Source organism: Perna viridis, chromosome 10, assembly GCF_037379345.1.
Source record: "Perna viridis isolate PV_CMFRI_1.1 ecotype Kerala chromosome 10, ASM3737934v1, whole genome shotgun sequence".
Lineage (NCBI taxonomy): Eukaryota > Metazoa > Mollusca > Bivalvia > Mytilida > Mytilidae > Perna > Perna viridis.
Window position 1 is genome coordinate 876,814 of NC_142454.1, and position 27,073 is coordinate 903,886.

General features: G+C 32.7%; 1 protein-coding gene across 2 annotated transcripts; it reads left to right on the forward strand.

The window, feature by feature from the left end:
* Positions 1–3,797: 3,797 nt before the first annotated feature.
* Positions 3,798–15,351, forward strand: LOC148604066 (uncharacterized). 2 transcript variants are annotated; one of them, XM_088549170.1, is made up of 8 exons: positions 3,798–3,958; positions 4,044–4,218; positions 7,688–7,769; positions 8,934–9,081; positions 9,390–9,540; positions 10,073–10,249; positions 10,504–10,665; positions 12,768–15,351. In XM_088549170.1, the coding sequence occupies exons 1-8, from the start codon at positions 3,881–3,883 to the stop codon at positions 12,941–12,943; spliced, it is 1,149 nt and encodes a 382-aa protein (XP_088405296.1). In that variant the 5' UTR covers positions 3,798–3,880; the 3' UTR covers positions 12,944–15,351. The 2 variants fall into 2 exon arrangements, with proteins under 2 accessions (XP_088405296.1, XP_088405294.1); XM_088549168.1 differs by having other exon boundaries at positions 3,837–3,958; positions 11,730–15,351.
* The last annotated feature ends 11,722 nt before the right edge of the window (positions 15,352–27,073 follow it).

A 27,073-nucleotide genomic window follows, 5' to 3' on the forward strand; every position in this document is an offset into this window, starting at 1 on the left:
AAAACTATTGAAATACCATTCACTGAATTATTGATCTGAGAAGGAGAACTCGCACGTGTTTCTATCTTAAGATGGAAATTGAATTGCTTTTTCGTGAAATAAGGTGAGTTTGGGGCTCTGGTTTCTGACAAGGTTACATAGTGAAAAAAGTAAGAATATTTAAGAGGCCCTCTTGAACAAAACAGTCAGGGAAATCAGACAACATACAAAACAGGTAATATACAACATAAAACATAATTACACGTGATTTCGAGCAGCATGAATCCCAATAAAATGGATGCTCCGGAACAGTTGCTACCTAGTGCTTAGGGTAAACTTAACCAATAGGTATATTGATATTCAAAGTTCAACGTGGCATGCCAGACATGCACTGTACTGTGCTACTGGTTTAAGTTCGTATACAGTGAAATAGGTATATTGCTAAACTATATACATAAGAACTACCAACGATATGAATCATGTATCTTTATTGTCACTTTTTGACACTTATATTAATAGTGTACTGAGTTCTGGTTGTGAAATATGGAGCGCTTAAAAGGCTCCAGCTATAGAGAGAATACATTTGAAATATTGTGAAACTATTTTGAAAGTAAAAGGCTCTACGAATAATGTCATGGTTTACTATGAGCTAGGCAAAATTCCGTTGTTGTATATTAGAAAGTGCAGAATTTTCAAATATTGGTTCTAATTATTATGTACTTCAAATTGAAAAAAATGTTATATAGTTTTAGATGAACAGTTGTTGAAATGTCCTAGAAATAGTACTTATTATCACGAATGAGCTTTCCAGGATAGGTCTTGGTGATATTTGATTTAACTGGGAGTCTTTCACAGACACAAAGGTCTGCAATTCTTTTTTTTTTATTTTTGATCAAGCAACGCTTATATGATTGTCAGAAACAAGAGTTTGATAGTCTCTTGAGAAGTTCAAGTATATGTATTAGTTATCAATACATGCTTCAGAGTTTTTGCCTTCAGTATTATTTATGTAAATCTATACCAGATGTATATAAAAATGTATTACTAAGTTAAGATTTAGCAGTCATAATTTAGCTATTGAGTGCGGTCGTTTTTAGTTATAATTTAGCTATTGAGTGCGGTCGTTTTTAGTTATAATTTAGCTGTTGAGTGCGGTCGTTTTTAGTCATAATTTAGCTATTGAGTGCGGTCGTTTTTAGTCATAATTTAGCTATTGAGTGCGGTCGTTTTTCCGCAATCTCTAGATACAAAAGACTTTGTTTATTTTGTAAAGATGACATCGAGGATGAGATGCATTTTGTGTTAAAATGTCCTCTCTACCGTGGTTTCAGGTCGTGTTTTATTAAACCTTATTACTAGAAGAACCCACCTATGTTTAAATATGTTCAATTAATGAATTCTTGTCATGTTAAAGAACTTTGTAATTTGGGTAAATTTATATTTCGAGCTATGAAACTACGATCAGATATGTTATAACTTGATCAACATTACCTTCTGCTTACTGATTATTTAATATGTATATTTTAAATTTATACCATATAATTATGAGATGCAATTTATACTCGACAACAACGTTGCATGTCGTCAGTTGAACAAAACAACGTTTAATTAGCGTATTTAAGGCGAACGTCATAAAGCGCCATTCGATACACTTAACGACGTCGACGTCGCTCTGTTCAGAACAATGTAGGGCAAGCCTTCAAGGAAATACTTTGTTAGGTTCAACCGCGCGATTAGGGTACCATAAGGTGAGTTTTGATTTGTACACATGCATAATCCGATAGTATATATAAGAGCAAGATCTTCATTGTTTACTATATAATGCAATGCATGCCTGATTGAAATCTACACATTGTCATGTTTGTGTATTTTAGCGTTGGTTTTCAACGGAACTAGCATTTCTGTGACTCCAGGCACGGATTCAGGCGGGCGCACCCGGTACACACCCTTCCTAAAATTGGGAGAAACTATATGCATAAAATATTGATTTTTCACGAATTCCGCCTCTAAAGCTTGTGTTGCCTATTGTCCCTAACCCGAAATCCTGGATCTGGCCCTGGACCCTGTATTTCCTTGTTTTGTGAATTTTAATATTACAACTGTGACATCTTATTACATTCATTCTTTCATTATAATTTTAAAAACATAAAAATGGCAAATATTACATTATTTCATATTCTAGTCCCACTTGTTAAGAAACATTATTATCTGATAGCTATTCTAATTTTCATCTTCAACTGCATCATTTCATGACATTTCATATTAACAGTTTGTGTACCCTTTCGGTAAACAAAATGATTGGTCTAAAATTAGTCGCTCCTACTCAAGTCTACGAACAACACGCTCCTCATATACGATGGTTTAATTTGAGCAGATTAAGAGTTTGATAACACTGTGCACAAATGACACTAAACGAAAATCCATGCAAAATTAGTTTTTGTAAAGTATACTCCTTATCTGGGCCAATTATAGTAATCTCGTGGCAGAAAATTTCTTTGTTTGGCGATATTGGTTTTATTAATACCGAAGTGACTTCTCTTAGCAACCTATTAATAATGAAGAGAAAGTATTCCGATGGCTTTAGTTGAATAATTTATAAATATACATTGTAAACTTTCATGTTAAACAAAACATTGACAAGGTAACATTGTCCCAGGTAAGACATATTCAGTAGTTTAAGATTCACATTGTCGCACATTAAAGTAAGTTTCTATCGTAGTTTGGTAAGTTAATATAGTTATCTATTATCTATATTTTAATCTTTCATTCTTAAAAAAATCTTTTAACTTCCATGCATTTGCCAGATTTTCTGAGCTCAGAATTCTCGTCTTCTTTTATCTCTTCAAAGTGATTACTTAGTCCCTATCCATCTCCCATGATTAAAACGCTCTTTCTACATAAAAGTGTTACTTTTATATATATGAGAAGCACTCATCGTAGTGAAAATACATGTAATTGTACTTTAAACATCTTAAATGCTCGTGAAGTGCCATTTTTATTGGGAATGTACGACGTATTTGAACAACAAATTAAATGACAAAATTTATTGGTTAATCACATGCATTATTTAAGTGTATTGCTTAGTGGAAAAATATAATCTTGAGTGAGTGTACGAAAATCTCAGCACGCATTTTGGAAACTGAAAAATTCTGTGATACGCGTAAGTTCTGTTTAGCTTTAAGATAAAGGTACAAGTAATTCATGTAACGTGACAATACTGTTATATAAAAAAAAATGCAACAGTGGGCCTTGATCGTAGCCCAAAGTTTGAAATGAATAAATTTTTTAAGAAATGGCGAGGTGGTGGCTTAACGCGCTGTCCTTGTTTCATTAAAATTTAGAACTAAAAGCACATATTTAATACTTATCAAAAATAGATATATAGGAATTGTTGCTGGTTCTTCTTGTTTGTCTATAAATTTTTTGGGGGAAATCGTCATGCAATTTCATTTCGGAAATATAATATGCGATTCGATTTTGGAATACTGATTCAGTTTATGGTAACTTTTACAATCAACCCCCAAAGTGGACTTAATCCAGACTTTTAGCCTGTTTAATCATTTTCAATTAGTTTATAGAAGTTGAATGCACTGCCTTACTTAGTTTATCAAAATAATCTACAAAGGAAGATTAATTTTGAAATGTTCCTACAACTTAGACATAAGCGTTTTCTTTTTATTAAAGCTAATAATGAAAGTTTGTGTATTCAATTAAGCCGGATATAGTACGTAGAGTTAAGAGGAAATTAAAAATATCAGCGATCAAAAGACTGTTGTGCACATGGCCTGGTCTTAGCAACGCAACGCTAACTCCGTAACAACAACGCAGATTAAACGGGACACGTGTTCTTCATAACCAATCAACGTCTTCGTTAACGATTTCGGCGATAATAGGGTGAAAAATGGCTACTGCTGTGGATTACGGTGGGATGTATGCCCCAAACAATTCATTGATGGGGTACCTAAATAGAGACACTAGGGTAAGAAATCGATTAAATCTTGTTTATTTATTTAAAATATAATCCCACAGGTTGATGAACTTACTTGTCAAATTTCCAATTTTAGATTGGGGACGAAGTTGTAACCCAGGGCCTATCTAGAGATTTAGAGGCATATTATAATAAAACAGATTCAGCAGAGGACAAAGCTAAGGCGTTAGAACTATTGACGTCTCTTCGGGTCGGGAACGAAGGAAGAAACGATCCCATCCAACGTCCACAAACTGCGATGCCTTCTGTCGGTAAGGTCAATTCGTCCCATTCCTCTTTAAAACCTATGTTTAATGTCTGTATTTTATGACAATGCTTTAATTTGGGTGAAAAAAACTTTATGTTGGTGTTATCAATAGTGTTATCATAGTTTAATATTATATTGTTCTTTTTTTATGTCAACTTTATATAATAGATAGCAACCCAGCCTCTTTTCACAATTTTTAATCAATTAAAATTCGTTTTGTTTCTATTATCAAAACGTTTTTCCACTTCATTTTCAAGGAAATTTTTTCATGGATTCTATCATGTCTAGGTATTTGTTTATGATAGCACTGTTCAGACTGCATTTTCAAACGACTGTAATTATCATTAGCACAATATATCTTATTGAATCCACAACACTTAAATTCAGAAATGAAAAATAACCAAATAATTTTATGTTATTACAAGAGAGAAGGTGATTGCCTTGACGAGCTTTTCATGTTACATTAATTTCTATTTCAACCCCGAGTTCTTCACACTGTGGTAGCTATGTAGAGAATTGAATTGTGAAATAAATTGATTATGAGCTATAGATGATGTTTGAATGTGAAATACTTCATGCTGATTTAATGAAATGAACCTTTAAGGTAATGATAAGTGACCAGTTTTGGTATTTAAATTATAAAAGTGTATTTCCAATTACAAACCCTTCATTTAACTGTTTAATGGGGCGGTGATTTTGACATACTATCATGTAGTGAGAATTAAATCACCTTCACACTTTAGGCACATTTAATTACAAGATATAATTACTTTGTCATTATATGATACCGAATCATTCATCCATTAAGTTTGTCATTTAGATAGGGTAGAAATTCTGAGGTGAAAAAGATTACTCAATTATATTTTGATGAATTTTATGTCTCTGATTGTGGACTGATAAACATGAATCTAACTTGGTTATTAAGTTTTTTCATCCACTGTGCACAGTACCAAAGTTTTTCACATTAGGCCATGTACTTGAATTATAATGTATCTGAATTGTCCTATTATTGAAACTTCAGTATTTTTTGCAAATTTCTTTGTAATGAAATGAAGATCCTGAAACTACACAATAAGGCTCCAAATTCATTTCAACCCATTGTATATTCCTACAGACAGTACAGTTCAAAGTATTCAGATACTCAACACGTATAGGAACTATTGGTTTCCACTGAATGGATTAATGTTTAAATAAAATAGCTTTCTTTGTACTGCTAAGTAAATATTGGATAAAGGTAAACTTACATCACAAAAGGTAGATTAAGTTCTATCTCAATTCACTGACATATAAATGATAAACTCCATTTTAGACATTTATAAATCTCCATATTTTTGCATTCATTATATGGAGCTAATATAGAGATTTACATTGAAAATTTTTGACAAGCTTTTAGTCCACATTGTTGATGCCTTTGTCAAATGAAGTTATTCAGATTGTCAGAACATCACTGGGGCTCCAGTTCAACAAATGTACATATACTTTGAAAAATGCACTATATTAGAGGGAAAAGAAAACTTCATAAAATAAGTGATATTATTGATATTAACATCTGAATCCTTTTTATGACTTACTTATTATGTTTTGGTGTGTTTTGATTGTTTATTTGTTTTTTTTTTTGGCATGGATGAGGGAATTTGTTGGATGTTAGTAAGCATTTAAAGAATTAATGACAGTCTTTTTAATGTCCCCCCCCCCAATATCTTAACCCTCCATTGATTCTATGACTAGTCACTTCATGATTGCTCAATATTAATTGAGACATCAGATACTTTTTTTCAAGTGCCATTATTAGACTTAAATCCCGATGTCAAGAGTTCATTCCCTGCTTCTATATTTAGTGAATTTAATAGAAGCAATTAAAGCTTAAAAATTTGATGAACTGTGAATGATACATTAAACTAATTTCTAGTTCTTATTGAAGGCTCTCATCCTTCTACCTGTATGAAATTATTCAGGGACAGGTATAACACAATATGGACCTAATTTAGACCCTATACATCAGAATTGATGGGTTTATAGTCATAACTTTGTTGTTGCCAGGATAAATCTGTATAGTACAGACCCATGTAAGAACCAAGTAGTACCTGTTATATAAAACTTTGGAGAACTTTTAGTTGCTGTAATTTTCATTATAACCCTCAGATACATCCATTCACTTTGTTGTGCATATGTTAGGATGGACAAGAATGATATTACTGGTATTCATTTTTTATTGACTGCCATGCATTTTTCAAATTTACCACCATATTCAATGTCATACCAGTACAACCTGTCTAAAATTTCACCATGCTATTTTAGCACTACTCTTTGTACTAGGAATGTTTCCTAGCTAATGGTCGATTATAATTAAGAAAATCTGCCTCAGTAGTGGATCTAGTGGCAGATTGGAACCCTGCCTATTTTTGGAAATTTTGAGCAAAATTTAGGTTCAAATGAGCAAATTATAGCTTGGGGAAAGAAACATTAAGAAAATTTTAGATCTGTTTCAGCTGTGCCTGATTCTTACATGAACAAAAGAATTGACACTATTGACCATGCACAAAAGAACTGACACTTTTGACCATGGACAAAAGAATTGACACTATGGACCATGGACAAAAGAACTGACACTTTTGACCATGGACAAAAGAATTGACACTATTGACAATAAATCTTGGATGACTTCATTTTATATGAATTCTTAAAAGTTTCCGAAAAACCGAACTGCATGTGCTGTTGAGTGCTTATACCTCTATATATACCTTTTGTAAATGCATCTTACTGTAAAAAACATTTTTAGAAATTTTAATTTAAACTGACGATTACACTGTATCTCAAACTTCTAAACAATGTCACTATAGTGAAAGCTCATAAATCTAAAATTGAAATTTTCAAATTTTAATGATCTCTTTTATCATTTTGATAAGATGTTATTGTTGGATGTCTCTGTTTATTGAGACAATCCACTGTTGAACTAGAAGACTGAAGTGTACCTGGGCATTAAAGCATTTCATAAGTAGATGGTAAAATTGTCTAGTGAAGAATTTATGAAAGAATTTCTGGATTATATGTTATTAATTTCAGCTGACATTTCACTAATCTTTAACAAGGTATTATGTTAATATTTGTGACAAAGTATCAGTTTTTGCTACTATGTTCAGACTTTTTTTCCAATATTAATTCCATTGGAAAACATAACCACCCCTTCTATGTTGTACAAATGTATAACTTCTTCTGTTGGGACTTGAAATAACCAAGATTGGAGAATATTAAAAAATATTAAAGTTATTACAGTTTATTGTCAACAGATTTTCTGACAGTATTATACAAAAAACTTTCTTCCTTAGTCATTTAATATCTTTCAGTTGGTCTTGTTATGTACATACATGTACATGTGTACTTTAATTTATATCTTTAAAATACAGACATACAAAAAGTAATGTAAATTGAAATTACTTGGCCTGATTACTCATTACTATTTATCTCTTTTACAGGTCATTATCATTCCAACCCTTACACCACTTCATATCAGAGGGATTATCCCATCAAAGAACAGCCATTCACTGGGGCTACAAGGTTAGTACATGTATAGAATTCTACCGGTGGAGAGAGAAATTTATTTGCGAAACATTACCCTATGTGGCTGTTTGTGTCATTTGATGAAATGTCAAAATTTTCAATCTTTCATAAGGCTTGTAAGTCTCATTTTGATACAAAATTTCTAATGTTGAATGCATTGAAAGATTAAGATCGATTGGTATTTAGTTTGACACTTCTGTGTACTTTCTATTTTAGTTAATTCCAAATTAATATAGTTAAAATACTTCAGCTGTATATTTTTTATACTCCCCCCACATGAAGTAGTTAGGTATTGTGTAATACCCTATGAAAAGTTGTGTGTCCTCTGTCGTTCAGTCTTCCAATAGTTTCCAGGTGATAATTTTAGACTTTAAACTTTGTATAATAACATTGAGAATCATAAAATACAGATTTTTGAGGTATTATGAAGTTTAGATAAAGTTCATATTTCATTTTCAGTTCTGTTTTTCCTTGCCAAATTTTATTTTTGATGAGTTTGGCTTTTCTTTTATAGAATATGAATAGATGAAATTTGTTTCTCGATTATTTACTTATCTTTCTTAGAATGCTAAAAAAAAATGTGAAATAAGTTCTGAGATTATGGAGTATGGATAAGCATTTGATTTTGAGTATGATTTTGTTATTCCTATGTGATGATTTGTAATTAAGCATGTGTTCATGGATATTAAAATACAACACAACATAGGGATTATCAATTAATGTCTCATTAGATGGCATATTTTTATATTTTGTATCATTGTATTAATGCATAAGTGAATTATTATTGTTACTCTTTAAACAACCGCATCCCGAGTTTTTAAATGGGACCCATGTGATTAGGGTTCATGATGAGACTTGCATATCCTTTAGTAACAGTCTTATAAAATCACACAGGAGGTGATTCATGCATGTCAAAAACCCACCAAATTCACTTGTTGTTTCTTATTCAGAAACATTTAAAGATCAAACAACCAGTTGTACTTTGTCATTTTTATCTAGATTTAATGGATTTGGTACTTGAAAAATAAAAATTTTTAATCTTACATTGCCAGGTTTGCAACATTCAATTAATGCCAGAAAATAAATGCTAACATATTCTACTTTCACCAAAATGGACAAAATACTGACAGTCAGATCTTGATTATGAAATATCTGTTACAGGCCTATGACCTCACATGGCTTTAGACCTGGGAAAATAGGCAAAACAACTTATGGGGAAGAATACCGAGAGAAACCAAACAGACCAGCTTCTCCCGTCAGGAGTGGGTCTTCCTCAGGGAACAGAAACAATAAACCACATCCTTTAGAGGTAAATACAGTAATTCTTTTACGAGGTGAAGGGGTTCCATATTTTCATTATTGAGGTTAACAGAGGAAGCCTTCAAGTCTCACTTCTTCATGTTTCTGCTGTAATAATGTAGATTATTAAATAGTATATTTATGAATTAGCTCAAAATAAAACAGAACTATTGCATTGATTCTGCTAATAATCTTACAACAGAAATAAAATATGAAAGGAAGGGAAGTAACTCACTACACTGGAATGAAAACAATCCATTGGGTTTCTTTATTTAAAAATCTGTTCTATTTAAATTTTGTTTTATTATCTATTTTTAGGCCTTCATGGTGTGGAGGTTCCCCTCTAAAGCTAAAGCAGAGCAGCATCCCAGTCCTTGGTCAGAGGCAGCCACTGATGACATGATGAACCAAGTCCATAAACGCCTCTGTCAATCTACATATCAAACAGATTATTTAGGAATACCTCAAGGTAAGGAAGTGATAGGTAGAAAAGGGGGGTCGGATTAGTATATACTAAAGAAATTATTTGCCATGTCCAAAAGCCATTCTGTCAATACATTCATCAAACAGATTTAATTTTAGAATGCCTCAAGATAAATATGTGAAATGTTGAATAAGGTAGGTGTTTAGGTTTGGTGTATATGATAAGCATGATGAACCAAGTCCATAAACTTCTCACTTGATCTACATTTTAAGTAGCCTTTCATACTAAACCTCAAGTATATTTTGAAAATTAAAAGGTAGTAAGGATAGATTTTGGGTTGGGAAAAGATATTATGAACCCCTTTCAACATCTTTGCAAATCCTAGTTTTAAACTGATTTTTTATCCCTAAAAACATTTTCAAGTGTAGAAACAAGTAAAGTTGAGAAGGATGGGAATAACAATCATGCAGGCATTTCCTCAGGTTTCTAATAATTAACTTATAGTACTTAACTGTACTACAAGAATGAATAGCTCATGGAATATTCTATAGAGAGTGTATTTATTTGATACTTTTAGGTTTTCAATTAAAGAGTGCCTACACTCTCCCCCCTGACTGGAAAGCTGATATACCATATACTTTAGACAGTGTAGCTAGATATTCCTACCAGAATCCTACACAACAAGAGGAACTTAAATTACCAGTTGATAGATATGGCAGTAATAAAAAGAAACATTTAGCTGTAGATGGCACAAGTAAGTGGAGGTTATATTCCCTCATTGATGTTTTTCTCAATAAAGTCATTGGTCTTAGTTTGTGTTTTATGAATAGTTTGACAAGAGTAGTGTCTGCTCAAATCTTTTTTTACTTTGACAGCTAAAATTTGATTTAAGTTGTACTCTTTAATTGTTTTAATTTCACAATTAATTGGTAAATGAAGATATGCATGACATGCAGATTTTCAGTGAGTTGATCATTATTTCATGAATAATTTGTTGTTGTTTTTCAGTACCTACAGCATCCTCTAGATACAACCATATAAAACAGAGAACAACCTATGATAGACATTACAATGATAACTCAGCTCCTGTTGTACAACAAATTAAAGATGTTAGTCGCAGATTGGAGGCTGAAGCTCTGAAAAAATATTATGATAAAGCTGCAGTAGAAGGTAAGAGTTACACTTTATGTCTGTCTGTCTGTCTGTATTGCTAGCTTGTTTTAGGTGAAAGGGGGTAAGTTTGATAATTACACATTGCCTTGTTTTGAGCACTTTTTAAAAATGGCACTGGTTTTTGCTTGCAGTAAAATACTAGCGAATGTTATCATCTGTCATCAACATTTATATAATCTTTTATTTCCAATAGACAAATGACCACAAGACCACAAATACCTTTTTTAGAGGTATTTAATTTTGTATGGTTACAAACTAAATTTTAAAAAAAATCACAATTAATGATAAAAGTTATTTGAATTTCTAAATATCTTTAAATATCCAAACCTGGGGATCCCATCAACTCAGGAATACAATCATTAATACAATAAAATGACACAAATGTGTATTTTTCTCAACGAACTTGAATAAATGTCTTTTATGATAGAAAGTCATTAACTAAATAGTGCCAAAAAATTATGTTGATAAAAGTTCAGTAGCAAGTACACAGTATTCACATTTTTATTTAACAACTAGGGACCTGTGTTAACAAGTAATATATGTCTATTGTTTTCTTACTAATTTATTCCATTGACTATTAAACAGAAAACCTACAGTTCTATTGTCTGACATTGTTTTATTTTTGTTGGCATTTAATGACATATTGTTTAGATCTAAATTGGTGCATCTGTTTAATAGTTTTCTAGTCTTGTTGAAATTCATAGGAAATAAATATTTTGACAAATTTTAAATAAAAGTAGGTAGTAGGAAAAAAATCACAGGCTTTTTATTACTGTCACAATTTTTTACAACTTTCAACAAGTCTAGATGTGGATATGGCTTAAACCATGCAAAGGGAGATCATTCATATTTCCCATTTGTTATTTTTATCAAGTACTTAAAATATCTTTTCTTCTTTTTCATCAAAATTAGAATATCAGAGGATGTTTTCGTCTGTCCATTGTTATAACAGATTTAAAACTAACTATATCCTTTGCATGTTTTTTCCCATATATTTTGTTTCTGCATGTAATATTTGTGTGGATTTTTTACATCTTTGCTTTGTTTTTCTTTCCTTCCAGACAAGGATACAATAAGGCGAATGCTGGATGCTTACCAAAGTGGGGAACCAGCTGCAACAAAACCAGTTCATGTACCTGCTCCCCCTTCCGCTCGCCCTTCTTTACAGATGTCACACCGATCAAATCCTCCGAGTACTCCCATGTCTGATAAAAACAATAGTGTTTCTATTAAACTTTCTGATAGAGGGTCAGTAAAATATAGGACACCAACACCTGCAAGAAAACCAGGCTCTCGGATAGCCGCTACTCCAATAACAGACTTTGAACATGTTACAACTGAATATACAGTTCCAGTTCAAGTTGGGTTTCCAATGCAAGTGCCAATTCCACAGACCCCTGTATCGGCACCTTTCACCCCTCCAAATTTTCTATCTTGATTTGATATTAAAGGACTAGTCATAATTTGTTATTGATTATATTTGTTTTACTTGCATTTTGCTTTTATACAAGAAGGCTTATTCTTAATAGTGGCTAAAAATAGTAGTTGATTATGATTGGTATGTGTATATGTCTCAGAGTTCTAACACTCTTAAAGCATGTTATTGTATTGTTTTGTTGTCTATTTTAATTCATTTTGTGCACAATTAGCTAATTTTCAGAACTACATTAATGTGACTAATATAAACAATATGGTAAAGTAATTACAGTTTGGTTTATTTTTTACAATGTGCTTATTTATTTTGAATGTGGTAAAAAATCAATTTTTACAAGGTGACAGGGTTAGACAAACATAGTGTTTCAGGTACAATGTTTTATAATTTAATTATGAATTAACATTATTTTATGAAGTAAAACCAGATTATTTTACTGAATTTTTAAATTAAAAGAATAATGCAAGCAAAATTATAATACTTGGAAATATTTTGTAGTGAATTATAAAGAATGATGCATGTATTTTGTGAAAAAAAAATTGTATATGTACAAAAAAAAGAAGGAACAAACCAAACAGCAAAGTTACAAAAAGAGCAACATTTTATGAAAGCAAAAAGTGCAAAATAAATGGAGAATAAAAAATGTATTTTTGTTGCCCTCTTTCAGAAATAGTTTCTCAGAATGTTGGAGATGATGAGTATGGCAACTATTACAGTGAACCAGCACCAAAGCTGAGAATGACCCAGAGGTCACCAGCTAATGGTGGCATCAAATTCCCACCTATATATCCAGTCAGTAAATTAGACAGAGTATCTGATTATGAGGGCCCAGTGTTAGTTTAGCTTCAATTTCTCCAGATTAGTCATCTACAGGAAAGGGATATATATTGCTTGTTTTCCAGTTAATTATTTCTTACCATTTGACATATTAGAGACTAAAATAATCCACAAGTGTACTGAATGCTATAGGATTGAATATTATGAACCAGCAAAATAATATAATAGATATGCACTTTTTTTTACCTTGGAGTTAAAACAGTTCTGATTTTTTAAAAAGCCCCATAAACTTGTTTTGACACTGTTGCTAAAGTAATTTGACTAATAAAATGTGTAATAAAGAGTAATAAATGTGTGACACTATAGCCACATACTTCCTTTTATTATTTTTTAAATGTTATTTATTTTGTTATTTTTTTGTTGGCTTTATATTTTTATTTCCATGACCATCTGCAGTCTAAGGAAATAAACTTTACATTATAGCAAGAAAGTATTCTAAGAATTTTTCACCATTAAAGGCTTTTCTGAATGGTTACTTTTATAGTCTGTCTTGACACAGTGCTGAAAAATTCTTTGATTTCAATAGCAACCACTTATTTGAATTATGTTATTGATTAAAATATTATATTGTTAAGGAAATATTCCACACCTGTTCTACATATAAATAGTCAACTTAAAACAAACTGTAATTATAGCACAGCAATACAATACTATGTAAAATACACAGCTTTGTTAAAACACTTATTGTTGCCATGATAAAATCTTGAACTTTTAACCTTAATATTTCGTTTTTTTAAATGTTTACCTACATGTAGGTCCCATATTTAAGGTTAAAAAGAGAAGATTATACAACTGGTTGTTGCTAAATAATGCACTGCCAGAGTCAGATGAAGTACAATTTCTTTTTTCCAATCTTTTAACAATTTTGTCACTTGGTCATATTTCTAAAATTACAATATTACAGAAAATTAGGCCTACAATTAAAAATTAACTTAAAATCATCTATATATTATACTACTGTCTAAAAACAGAAGCTTATATAGCACAAGTTCTATTAATGTGGCTATTTACCTCATGTTTTAAATACATTTAAGTACAAGCTCTTGTTGAAGTATAGATATAATGCATTTTAACTGTAAGTTATTCTCTTTGACCCAGTTTTACTCACATGATTCAAGTGAATATTCTAATTATATTTTTATGTTGATGTTTTATGTACTATGGTAGTTTGTGTTTATTTTTGTGTTCACCTAGAAACAGTTTAAGTTGTATAAATTAACTTACTTATATTGTCTATGTATGGTATAAAAAGTGCTACTAGCTTTTTGCTCATCTGTGAAACATTATTGTCCAATGAGATCCAAGCACCATCATTTATATATTTTTATCGATTTTCTATTGTTTAGACTAGTTTTTAATTTTAAAGGTTCCCTGGTTTTTTTCCTCAAGAAAAAGGAAAACAAGTATATTACAAAATACAAGATATGCCCAAACCCACCTCCAGTATTAGAATACAAGGTATGCCCAAACCCACCTCCAGTATTAGAATACAAGGTATGCCCAAACCCACCTCCAGTATTAGAATATAAGGTATGCCCAAACCCACCACCAGTATTAGAATAAAGCCTATATCCTTCATGTACTTGTGAATTAAAAAGGTCTTAATATATTTAACATAGCATAATAGCATCTAACATGTATGTTATAGAAGTTACTATACATGTATTAACTATTGTCCCCAGTACCTACTGTACATTATGTCTATACATGTATTAACTATTGTCCCCTGTCATTGAAGTTAATGTTTACTTTATTATTTCAATGTCATTTTACTTTACACCTATCGTTGTATAACTACATTGTATCATTAGGAGGGATTTTTTTTTATAAATGTTATTTATTTTCCTAGATATTTCTTTTCAATTTCATGTTCCTTGTCTGTTCCATTTCTAGTCATTTCCCACTCCATGTGTAGGTGTGTCATTGCTTTTATCCCTTTTAAGTTTAGTTTTATTACATTTTAATTGAGAGGGTGGTTTTCAGTATGTTGATACAATTGCTATTATTTAGATTGTCTCAGCATATTTTTTAACTGTATACTTAACTTTGTTTCCTAATATACAATACCTCATGCAATCCTCCAGGAACTCAAATATCTCAATACCCCCAACTCTTCCTGCCCTCATTTAAACACGATTTTTATGTAAACATGACCTTGTTGATTGCTTTGTCCATCGTTTCTCTTTATTTGATACCATATTTTTCTCCATACAAGGTACTATATTCAGGGCCTTTGGTGTTAGCTTGATCAACTGTGAAAAGGATTTATTGCTAGGTATTATGGATTTATTGCTATGTTTCTTGCTAATTTTGCTCTACTTCTGTTTTAGAGATTTTCTGAATGTCATATTAAAAATATGTTATCTGTGATAAAATAACGCAAGTAAAATTATTGATTTTTCAATGAAAATTTATTTTTGGTGTTTTCTTTTGTATCTATTGACATTCACGTTTTAAAGTTTGGTCGTCGAACTTCTAGCTGACTACATCATAAGAAATGTCATAGCCTTATGTCACTGTTTTAAATAATATTTTAACAAGTGAACGACCAGTTAAGGCATTGACAATTGCAGACAATGAAGTACAGATACAAACATGACCACAGTCTCCTCACTCCTCTGTACTAATACTAACCCATAGATAATGTAGTGAAATTGGCATTTTTGGCGTTTTATCTATTCCCGAATCCATTTTATTGGTTCTTTGGCATTATATCTTATTTTAAGAACAAAAGAGACAAACAAAACAAAACAAACAAACAAACAAACACCGATTGTGCAATTATATATTTGTCAAATTGTTATTTTTTCCCTTGTTTCAACTACTGCATGGTTCCTACAAAGACCAGTATTTAACTAGATTTTTTAAAGATTGCGTAATGATTCAAATATAGACCGCTCGATAGTCAGAATAGTCATATGCTTATTAAATGGTCCGAAGATCCATAGCTAGTCTGAAACCTTAGTTTCATTAGTCGTGGGTCATGACCCTGGTCTGTATCTCGGAAAAGATCATCTTCAAACGCATAACAAGACATTTTGTTATGTATTCATGATTGCGTTTTGGATAAGTTTTTTTATATTAAATTTATTCATATGAACGAATGAAACAACACTTCCTAAAAGTATTTATAATCTAACTATTGAAATACGTTTTCAAAATTGAAGTTTATGTCATATACAAATGTCATGGCTTTAACATTGTCTCCTCGTCAGTGGTTTCATAAAACTCATCTTTAACATTGTCTCCTTGTCAATGATCAAACTCATCTTTAACATGGTGGTCGGTAACTTGTGGTAAAGAAAAACCCAAAATGCATGATATAAATTGAGTGCATGTTACATAAGAAATGTAATTACAGGTGCAAAAACATGCCTTAATGAATTAAGACCGAGAAGATGTTCTAATGAATTAAGACTGAGAAGATGTTCTAATGAATTAAACGTCTTGTTCTGACTGATTTCTGACTATTTTAGACAAGTAATTACTACAAACCACAGCTAATTGATGATAGGCTTAAGTGAGAAATTGTGAATTAAAGACTCTTGAAGTGGGTTTTGCCGTCACCACTGCTTTAAATCGTAATATAATAATTACATGAAGATCTATATTGATTTTAGCATATTAGTCAAACCATAAGGGATAGCTTTGGCGCCCCCTAGTATAACCTTTCAATATTTTTTTACTTAAAAGTGCATTTAATTATAATAAGCTTTGCTTTACTTACAATCCTATAACATTTGAAAGCGAAATACGCAGATGAAGTCTGAATAGGACCCTCTCACCCCATAAAAAACCAAACCATAAAAAAAAAAAAAAAAAAAAGCCAATCAAATAATCATCAAAATACTATAAAATGGAATATTAGACCAGATGGCTAACACAAGTACACCCCCTTAAAAATTCACATATGAACACATCATACATGGCGAAGATTTAATCAACACATACACTCTTTAAAAAAAAGATAGCCGACGCGGTAAAATTTTGTTCTTTTTACTTATAATTTTCTACATTTCATTCAGGAAATTACACATGGCACGCAATTTCGATACAGTCTTTTTTCGAACGCCACTAAGTTGTCAGTATTTGGCCAATCAGGAAACCGAATTCCGATCAGGTGACTTGCGTTTCCATGGAAGAGCGTCTTTAAGGTCAAAGGGTAAAAAGCGAAACTATAACGACTGCGTCAGAAAAAAAACAACAACGCACTTCAGCTCTTTCTATTTATTATTATTATTATTATTATTATAGAGTAAATGCAATGGGCGACAAACAAGTCCAATGTCACTTAGAGCACACAAAAACACAAGGTAATCTTAATACACTGTAGTAAACGAAAAGATTTGAATTTGTATGTTGCTTTTTTCCTGACTTCTGAAATCGAAACTTTTTTATAGCAAGTATGTCAAATATATATTGTAGTTTTCGCTATTGTAACTATCGCTTTATATATAAAAGATGTTCTTTGAAGTATGTTGGTTTAAAAACAAGGATAAGACGGTTCAGATCGACAACCCAATCGGAAATACTCGGCCATTTCCGCTAACATTAAAACATAACCTTGGATGTACAAGGGAGAATTTCTTCTTGATAAAATTGTTGTAAACGCGCCTAAAAGTAGTTCTATCCACCAGACGGCGTTAAAAAATTGGTAAGATATCACTATAAATAAAGAACAACAACTCTGTCAAGAATTTTTGCGAAGCAAGTAGCTAGGGAAAAAAATCAACCAGTCAAACTCCAAGGCAGATCCAGTTCCGTACCGTCGACGTTCCTCCACTAGGCTAAAAACCACTAATTCCACTTCCCATAGGCTTCCATGCTAATTTCACAATATTCAATGGCTTCTCTGGACTTTACCTTAACTTTAACCTGCAGATGACTATATATCAGCATGATTCTACATATGTAAGCTCACAATCCTCAGAATGGCATGTGGGGTTAGCAGACTTGCAGTGCAGTACTGGTCACCGGAAGTGAAAGGTCTATAAATAGCATGGGAAATCCCAGTGTTTTCACAAGATAGGGGTATATTTAAAAATCATTATGGAGATTAGGCTTCACATCACAAGAAGCAAAATGCACCTATAAAATGTACAGAAATGTTTTTCCTTTCAGAAACTGTTTAAATTTTTTAAATAAGATGAGAACTTTTTTCACAGCACTATGAGGAACAGGGGTAATTTCTGCGTAGGACTATTTTTGCGTACGTTCCAAATGCTCATTGGTTGAATTGGTGGTCTGTAACCACTATTTCAGTATTCTGGAATGACAAAAGTAGTGCCGGCATGGAAGAGGCCAATGCTCCGGGGTTTGTCAACCAGTAAAACTATAATTTTAGAGTCGGATCGGTCAAATTCCGGACAGATTCTTTCGCCTTGTACCTCCGAGATTATTCTTTTTTGTAACTAGGAAGGCCGAGGAGTTCAGATTGATCGACTACCGACTAAATAACTGGAGACAAAAAGTTTCCACTGAGATCTTGAACAAATATCGGGAATATTTTAGGGGTGGATCCAGGATTTTGGATTAGGGGGGAGCGCACAGTTAAAATTTTTAAGGTTGAATTGTTGAAATATTCTCCCAGAGGGGGTGCAATGTAGATATCTTTTGTGGTAAAATTAGCGAGAAATTAAAGTTTCAACCTTAAACCGCCTAAATATACTCTGACAACCCATGCTTTGCAAATTTTAGTGGGGTGCACGCCTGTCACGTCCCCACCTGGATGCGCCCCTGGATTTGCATTCGAAAAATATCATATACCTGTATTTCACAGCGTCATGAGGTTTGTCATTTTTCTGTCTCTTTCCGTTCGAAAAGTATCAAATGATTGAATAATTTGACTGACAGACTTCTTGAATTTGTCTCATTGCATTATTGGAATACACTATCAGTTTTCTAAAGGATACAAGAGCGCAATTATTCACAATGTAATTTCCGCATGGGGGGTCCTCACTTCCACTAAAATCTAAAAATAGATCCGGGTAAAATTTCTCTAATCTAACGCAATGTTGCTAAAATACACCCATATAGGTTTTAAATTTTTAAATAAAAACCATATCATGCGGCGTTTCTGTCCGTAAATTAAGGTTAAAAAAGGAGAATACTTTTTCAATCAATTTTTCAGTAGCCATCCTAAGCCTCAAGTGCTCCATAAAATATACATGCTAGCTTACAAATTCGATACTTTTGGTTTCTTACTGTTCGTACAATTTTTTCATGAAAATATCTTTTTTTATTACCCACCAATCGTGAACATTTCTGTATTTTCCACTGGGCTGCATGTCGGGGTAAAGATCTGGCTGAATACCGAGGAGACATAATTGCGTTATTGTAACCTAAAGTGAAAGTAGGCGATGTATGTTACAATATTGGAACAGACTATAGATACAGGTAGTGTTACAGCCGTGCCATATTAGTAAGCTCTGACGTAGGCAATCATACACATTATAGAATGGCTGAAAAATATAATGCACAAAATGAAGAATGATCCAGACGTCGCTTAATTAGCAAAATAGCCTTTTTAAACACTTTTATGTGTTGAAAGAAATTCAAGCATTATTATAATTTACTGCGATGTTACAGTGTATTTCCCAGGTAACTTAGGCGATATTCTGTAATTAAGATATGTGACTTCTCTAGAGTGGGATGCCAGTGGTATTCAAGTGTCTTCTCTAGTACTATGATATATTTTGTGTCCATTGTTGGGAATTTTATTGTTTGTGATGTGCACTGAAGAAAAGATCCAATGGGAGTTCTCAGACCGGTTCTGTGCGAGAAAAGTGAGTATATTAAAGTATAAGTAGACAAATGCATGACCAAGAGTACCTGTAAGTATCCAGCATACCCGGGTACCCAATGTACACAAAGCTGAGACAGTACCCTACAATTACATGTAGTACAATCATGTAAAACACTTATACTTACATGCATAAAAAGATACCATTACATTTTAAAATTATTACACCCTACGTCAGGACCTCATGAAAATAACTGAATAAAAGAAATGCAACCGAATATTGAAACAAAATTGTGGATCGCAAAAACAAATGTATGCAGCGACAGTAAAAACTCAAATAGTATAACAGAAGTAATCATTGGAGTTTGAAAATACATGTAAATTGATTTGAGAGTTTCTAAAAAAAAAATTAAGAAAATTCCATATGTGGCGAAGAAGTAAAGTATAAAAGGGTTGACGAGAATTAGGTCAAATGTACACGTTCATTATTCGTGTTTCCATAAAATATTACCACGGCAATGAAAAGAAGTTTCATGCCGAATTAAGAAAAAAATTGGGACCCAAATATCTGCATACGCCACTGCCATGTATGAAATCGTTGTTCGTTGATATATCGAATGTTCAAACTAACGATCATATTATACAGTTGGTGTGAAAGTTTGTCATCAAAGGGGAGGAAATAGTGAGGGAGTGTAACGAGGAAATATCGGTCGATCACCAAGAAAGTTCTATAGACACGAGCACATTATACGGACACGGTCATGAAGAGGCAATGAGGGAAGATTAAATAGAACCCGACATATGAGATACCGTGATGCAACCTTAATTTAATCCGTATTGGGAGTACAAGGCCAAGCTAAGCAGCTAAAATGGGACTATGGCTAGTACTTGTCTTAAGTGTGCAAGATAGGAATTAGATGCGGATACAAATACTACAGAACAATCTTTGAATGATTATCGTAATAGTGGTCAAACTTTGATGTCGCTGTACATTAATACGTGGATATGGAAACATACATTTAATATTCAAAGGCCAGTTACACTTGCGATGGCTATATGAATTGATAGAAATGAATAAAATAATGAAATATGAATAAAGCAAAATAAAAACAAAAACAAAATAAGAACAAAACAAGAAACTAATTACAATGGATAATACGTCAGAATGTAACGAGGATTGTTTCCTATCAATCTTCGTTATTTTGATTCTAAATATAATATTTTCAATATTATTAGCTTGTTTTACCATTGATTATCATTTTAGATTCGTTGGGAGATAATAATTTAGCGATTTTTGGATTTTATAAACAAGAATGAGATAGTATATTGCTAGAGTAAGCATGAACAAGTGTTCAAGAAGTTGGTCTTATTACAGTAATTATACATAGTGACATATAAACTACTGACGTTGTACAGCTTGACCAAGTTAAACGAGGATTTAATCGTACTTAGTATTATTTCAAAATTCTCTGGAAAGTTATATTTTAATTCGCACTCTTGTTCGAACTTAAAAAAGTCAAACGTGTCGCACGAGAACTATCTGAATCTAAATCTGTACATGTATATTATACATTTTTTGTTCAATTATTTATTTCGCAACTAAGTTATATACTCCACCTTTTGACAGCTGCAAAATTGTTTGTAATCTCTTATATGTTAACTATTTGTCCACATTTAAAATATAATATAGTTATAACATATTCTTTATATTCAAATAAATTCAGCATCAATGGGGGAATTATTTTTCCAAATGCAGTGCAATATGTATTCAATTTATTTCATGTTATTGAATGTTCATCGATAAAGTGAAATCCAAAATAAACGTAATGATTAAGCGATTTAATTTTGTATTTGAAACGGTAGGATTTACTTTGGAGTATGTGCCAATCACCGACCTCCGCCATTATTTTCAAATGGGACAAATGGCGGCGAGAACGATAGGGTTGTAAGGTTACAAATGTATTAGAACAACCTCATTAACCTCGCATGGTTATCGCGTTAATATCATCATATCAGGTATAAGCGAATACAAGTTACACCCGAATCCTAGCCTAGGTGTTCTTCATACGACTTACACGGGAATCCTAGGCTAGGTGTTCTTCATACGACTTACTGTTTTTATCAAACAGTTTCTGTTAAGTTTAACCATGTAATGCAAAAATCACTTGAAATATTCAAAATATGAAGAAGAAAAAAAATGACAATTATCCTCCGTTAGTAGCTTCGATATACCTCTCTGTCATATGCATTAAATTCATCTATATTTTACAAGGTGTCCTGTGTAAAATTCGAGAATTCGAATAAAGGATTATGACAAAGCGAGCTTCGAATAATGCATTAGTATCAACTGTACCAGGATTATGGATAACATAAAAAAAGCTACTAGTAACCTGCAGTGTCATGCACTTGTGTTTTGAGTAGATTGCAATTGCTTCAAAAGCATGATGGGCCACAATATCGTCCTTATGAAAGGGGAAAGGCGTTTTAGGCAAGGGGGGATAAACCAAAAAAAAATTCTTGACAGGATCACCGGTGAGGATCACGAAGCGAGTGTTTTTCATGACTTAACACACACAATTTTTTCAACATTTTTTTTCTAAAAGGGGGCGCCCCCTGGATCCGTCACTGGGTATTTGATGAATAATTTCTGACATGGTGCTATCTTGATAGCATGAAAGAATGGACTTTCTGCCTTTACGATGTAGGAGTACTTACTTCTAAACTCTAAACCAGCAGCACGCTCATAGATTCGGTATATGCCATTAGCATTGCAACAAGTGCAGACAGGGGTGCATCAGGCGGGGACGTGGCAGACGTGCGCCCCACTAAAATTTGCCAAGCATGGGTTGTCAGGAGTAGATTTAGGCGGTGTTAAATTGAAACCTTAATTTCTCGCCAATTTTACCACAAAAGATATCTACATTGCACCCACTCTAGAAGAATATTTCAATTTTAACTTTGCGCCCTACCTCCCCCTATCTAAAATCCTGGATCCGCCCTAGGTGCACGTGCATTTAGTGTCATCTGGTCATTGCTTTTGTTGAACTAATATGATGTTTTGAACTTAAAAAGAACCACAAAGCAAAAAAAATTGAATATTTTTTTCCATTCAAAATTCCCATAATTGCAGAAACATTTCTATGTTGTCGGTTTGTAATGATTTGTTTTATCTATTTTAATTAAATTTTGCGTTTTGATGAACACTACAATGGCGATGATCACTCTCTGACAGATGGTGGTTAACTTGCAATGATTACGTCTGTCAAAAACAGACGATTTATTTTTAGGAAATTAATGTAGAAATATAATTGTGTATTTATTAATCAGGTGTTACTATGCAGTTCGTTGTGCAGAGTTTGCAATTATGTGCCTGATGAGTCATTCCAAGTTAGTGTCAGCAACCTGCCAATCGCGGAAGGGTTTATTGTTAAAAATAGAATCTGATTTGATAAAACTAATTTTGCTAGTACTAATCATAAATAAATTTATGACTCTTTTATTATTAGGACGGTGATAACTAGTTTACATCTGGAAGTTGTTCCTCTGGAAATAAGGTTCCTACTTGTCACATCTCTTATACTGAAGGTTCCATTTTTATCAATCGAATCAATTTGTTTATCATATGATTCTATTTTTACGACTGTTGATGATTTTGTATATTTACGATGGCCACCTTACACTTAAAACAGGTTTAGATTGTAAATTGTAGTACTGAGTGTGTTTATACTTAGGATGAAATAAATTTAGTCATTTGCTAAATTGATATTGCACACCATAATAAAGTCCGTATCTTTAACTTGTTTCTAATTTCTGCATAGCTGCTGTCTTTTACATGTTACATGCAGTTAGCTTATAAAAAAGAAATAACGTGATTATATAAAGCATATACGATTTTACACCAGCGTGGGAACGAACACTTACAAATTACAACTTGTGACAAAACACCAACCAAGACCCAACCGAAGCACCCGGGCATGTCACCTTAACTTTAGTTTGAAATGAAAGGGCAGTGAAACAAGTACACAAGAATAAGTTAGATATCTATGCACTGCTTTTTATGAAACCAGACAGAACGTTTGAAAATACGATTTGGTCAAGGTCGGAACTTGTCCTTGAAAGACATGAATGAAATAACAAAGATCGCCAGAACCCAACATTTGGCATCGAAAACATCTTGATTTGCCGGGTAATAAAATGTGGACTAAGGGAACAAAAGAAAAATGGTAAAGTATGAAAATATAGAAAAAAAGCAGTGTACATTTCAAGGTTTACATTACGATCGGAGTTTAATACGTATTTATAAATGCAATAATATAATACATTGAATAGTCCAAAATACTTCAGCCAAATATCATGTGTAATCAAAGGAACAAAAGATGTCCAAATGTAACTAAAACACTTGTTTGGACACGATTTCTAGGAACCACATTACACCACAATACAAGTTTATAAGTCGCATTTACTCAAATGTCTCTAAAAGCAAAGTTCTGAGTACGTGGTCTCAGAAAAACTCAGATCTGGTTCTTCTAAGAAAGAAGTATAAAGGGTAAAAAAATCAAGAGTTTGGAAATGACCTTGTTTTAGGTCAGCGGGTTATTATAAAAATAATATAACTACCTATTGTCTGATGAATTTAGAGAACAATGAGAAGTAGAAACATCAAAGAAATCTTGCTGAAGTAATCAGAACTCATTAATTTATTATTTTAACACATTTCTAACACAAAACCTGCTCCTGACCTTTCAATTTTCTCTACGTTACAATTCCGTGGTAAGTGTTTACATAATTTACCATGGCAACACAAACGTCACAATGAATACTTTTTCCAAGGTTATGATGTTGAAGCATTGACTTGGATATTTATTGGACAATAATAGAGGTTTAAGGTGGTGATGATGAAGCGATATCGTCAGTAATTCTTATCTGATTATATCTAGTATTTAGATCTGCATAGTAACAGAAGAATGTTCAGCGTAGCGGTGCAACAACTGAGATAGTAACGGAAATACCAGACTCACATGTAGTAACGAAGTCGATCAGGCAGTCTACATTAAATTTCATTACTCAAGGGGGCGGTGAAAAATCTTTCTATATGCGCTTTATGATATATTTAAATTCAGAAATTCAGAAATTAACGAAAGTCAGTTACAAATCATATTTCTTAATTTCGACATGATACATGTATGTCGTAATTTTGAAATATCGATATGCTGTGACTTTATTTAGTCATATTATGTTGTTATGAAGCCATGGGTGAGATATAGTACTGGGTTCGAAATGAGCTATACTCACCCTTACTCAGCAATGCTAGAGGTCTGGCAAGATATTTTCTGACTTGGTCCCATTCTAATGGTATGGAGGAACGGAATTCCAACTTCTTACGTTGTAAGAGTATACTCACCCTATGAATGATGACCTTTTGTCCACGTACATTCTCATTTAGTATGTACTATCTTAGGCCCGCTTTCGTCCTTTTGGTGTCAGTTATTTTCGTTGTTTCATAGTCATGTTTCATGTGTTTGGCGAATAGTCATTTTTTTGTTTTTCTCCACAGACCTTGCCTTCTATATGTGTCGTGTCCTTAAGTTATTTTCTTAGCACGTTGGATTTTACATATACCTGTTTGTTTGAGGACAGCAATTGAAAATTATTCTTTAAAGTTAGTGACATCTCGAAGCCTGTAATTCCATTTGAGGGGAAGTTGTTGCATTATTAATGGTTTTATGTACAAATCTATAAAGACAAAACGTCGCAGCCATCTAGATATTTGTATAAATCACCCAAGTCAAATGCACAATCTTTTACTATGACGCATTTCTGACAATTTGCTATTTTAAACTTTTGAAATCTCTTTGAATGAAAAAATCTCATCGATAAGACGTTAATCTGTTTCTGATGGTAATACCACCACGAACATGGTTTGACGAGGATATTAATATAAAGTTTGCATCACGGCATGACGTATATCTTGTATGTCTAAGACAGTAGCTACTTTCATCCATCGTTCCTTAGAGTACAAGTACATTAAGGTAATTATACCGAGGGAGTAGACACAACAATCCTGCAAACAGGAGACGAGTTATCGAACGCAGATCTGGAAAAAAAAGACAGCATTCCTGTAAACAGGAGATGAGTAATGGAACATAAATCTGGAGGAGAAAACACAACAATCTTGTAAACGGGAGATGATTTGGGGACAGCAGTACGTTTGATTGATTACACAGACCAACACGTATTTTTTTCATTGCCATTCGTGACTGTATAGCTGGGGCCATATAATTTATCTGGATAAAGGAACAACTCAATGCGAAGGAAAAAACACAGCAATTCTGTAAATAGAAGATGAGTTAGGGAACATACCCTGAAGGAAAAGACACAACAATCCTGTAAACAGAAGACGAGTTAGGGAACATATCCTGCAGGAAAGACAGCAATCCTGCAAACAGGAAACGAGTTAGGGAACATATCCTGAAGGAAAAGACACAACAATCCTGTAAATAGGGACGAATTCGAGAACATTATTTGAAGGAAAAGACACATCAATCCTGTAATACATGTAAATAGGAGACAAGTTGGGGGGTCATAATCTGAATCAGAAGATATAGCAATTATGTAATATGACACGAGCCAGTGAACATAATCTGAAGGAAAAGTCACAGCAATCCTGTAAATAGGAGACGAGTTGGAGAACATACCCTGAAGGAAAAGACACGGCAATCCTAAAGCAGAAGACGAGTTAGGGAACATATCAAGAGGGAAAAGATACAGCAATCATGTAAACAGGGAATGTGTGATACCTATAAACAGAGGCGAGTTAAAGAAGGCAGAATATAACAATAACATTCCTGTAAATAAGCGACGAGTAAGGGAACAAAGCATTCCCGACAATTCATTTTCGATTAAACTAAATGATCTTAAAAACTGCAATAAAATTCACAAGGTCGGTATGGTATCTCATCAAATATTTGAATATTTTAACACCGTACAGCATATCTCAGAACTGTCCAAGAATTCTAAACATTTATATGGAATCACTGAAACAAACAAATTCTTGGCATGTTAAATATTAATGTAGATTTTTATTATTTTAGTAGGACTTTATCATATTTCTCATTGTTCAAATAACATTGTAGATAGCTTAACTACATTTGTCATTTCTGCTATAACTATCAATATAATATTTTGGTAGTTTGTGAAGCTTTTTAGAATGGTTCTATCTAAACATCGTACAGATAGCGATTCATCGCATTTATCAACTATTTCTACGACCCTTAACGAAATTCTTCTTACACAAAATAACATCGATGTTTTATTACTCGAACGGATGTCAACGGACACTACTGAAACAAGGTATACAAGGCATGAAAAATGGGCATGTATTTCTGAAATAAGTT

Excerpts from the sequence above, each read along its gene's own strand:
- LOC148604066 (XM_088549168.1), top strand. The coding sequence starts at position 3,881 with ATGGCTACTGCTGTGGATTACGGTGGGATGTATGCCCCAAACAATTCA. Across the intron at positions 3,959-4,043 it reads ACCTAAATAGAGACACTAGG|ATTGGGGACGAAGTTGTAAC; the intron begins GTAAGAAATCGA and ends TTCCAATTTTAG. Across the intron at positions 9,541-10,072 it reads TTATTTAGGAATACCTCAAG|GTTTTCAATTAAAGAGTGCC; the intron begins GTAAGGAAGTGA and ends TGATACTTTTAG.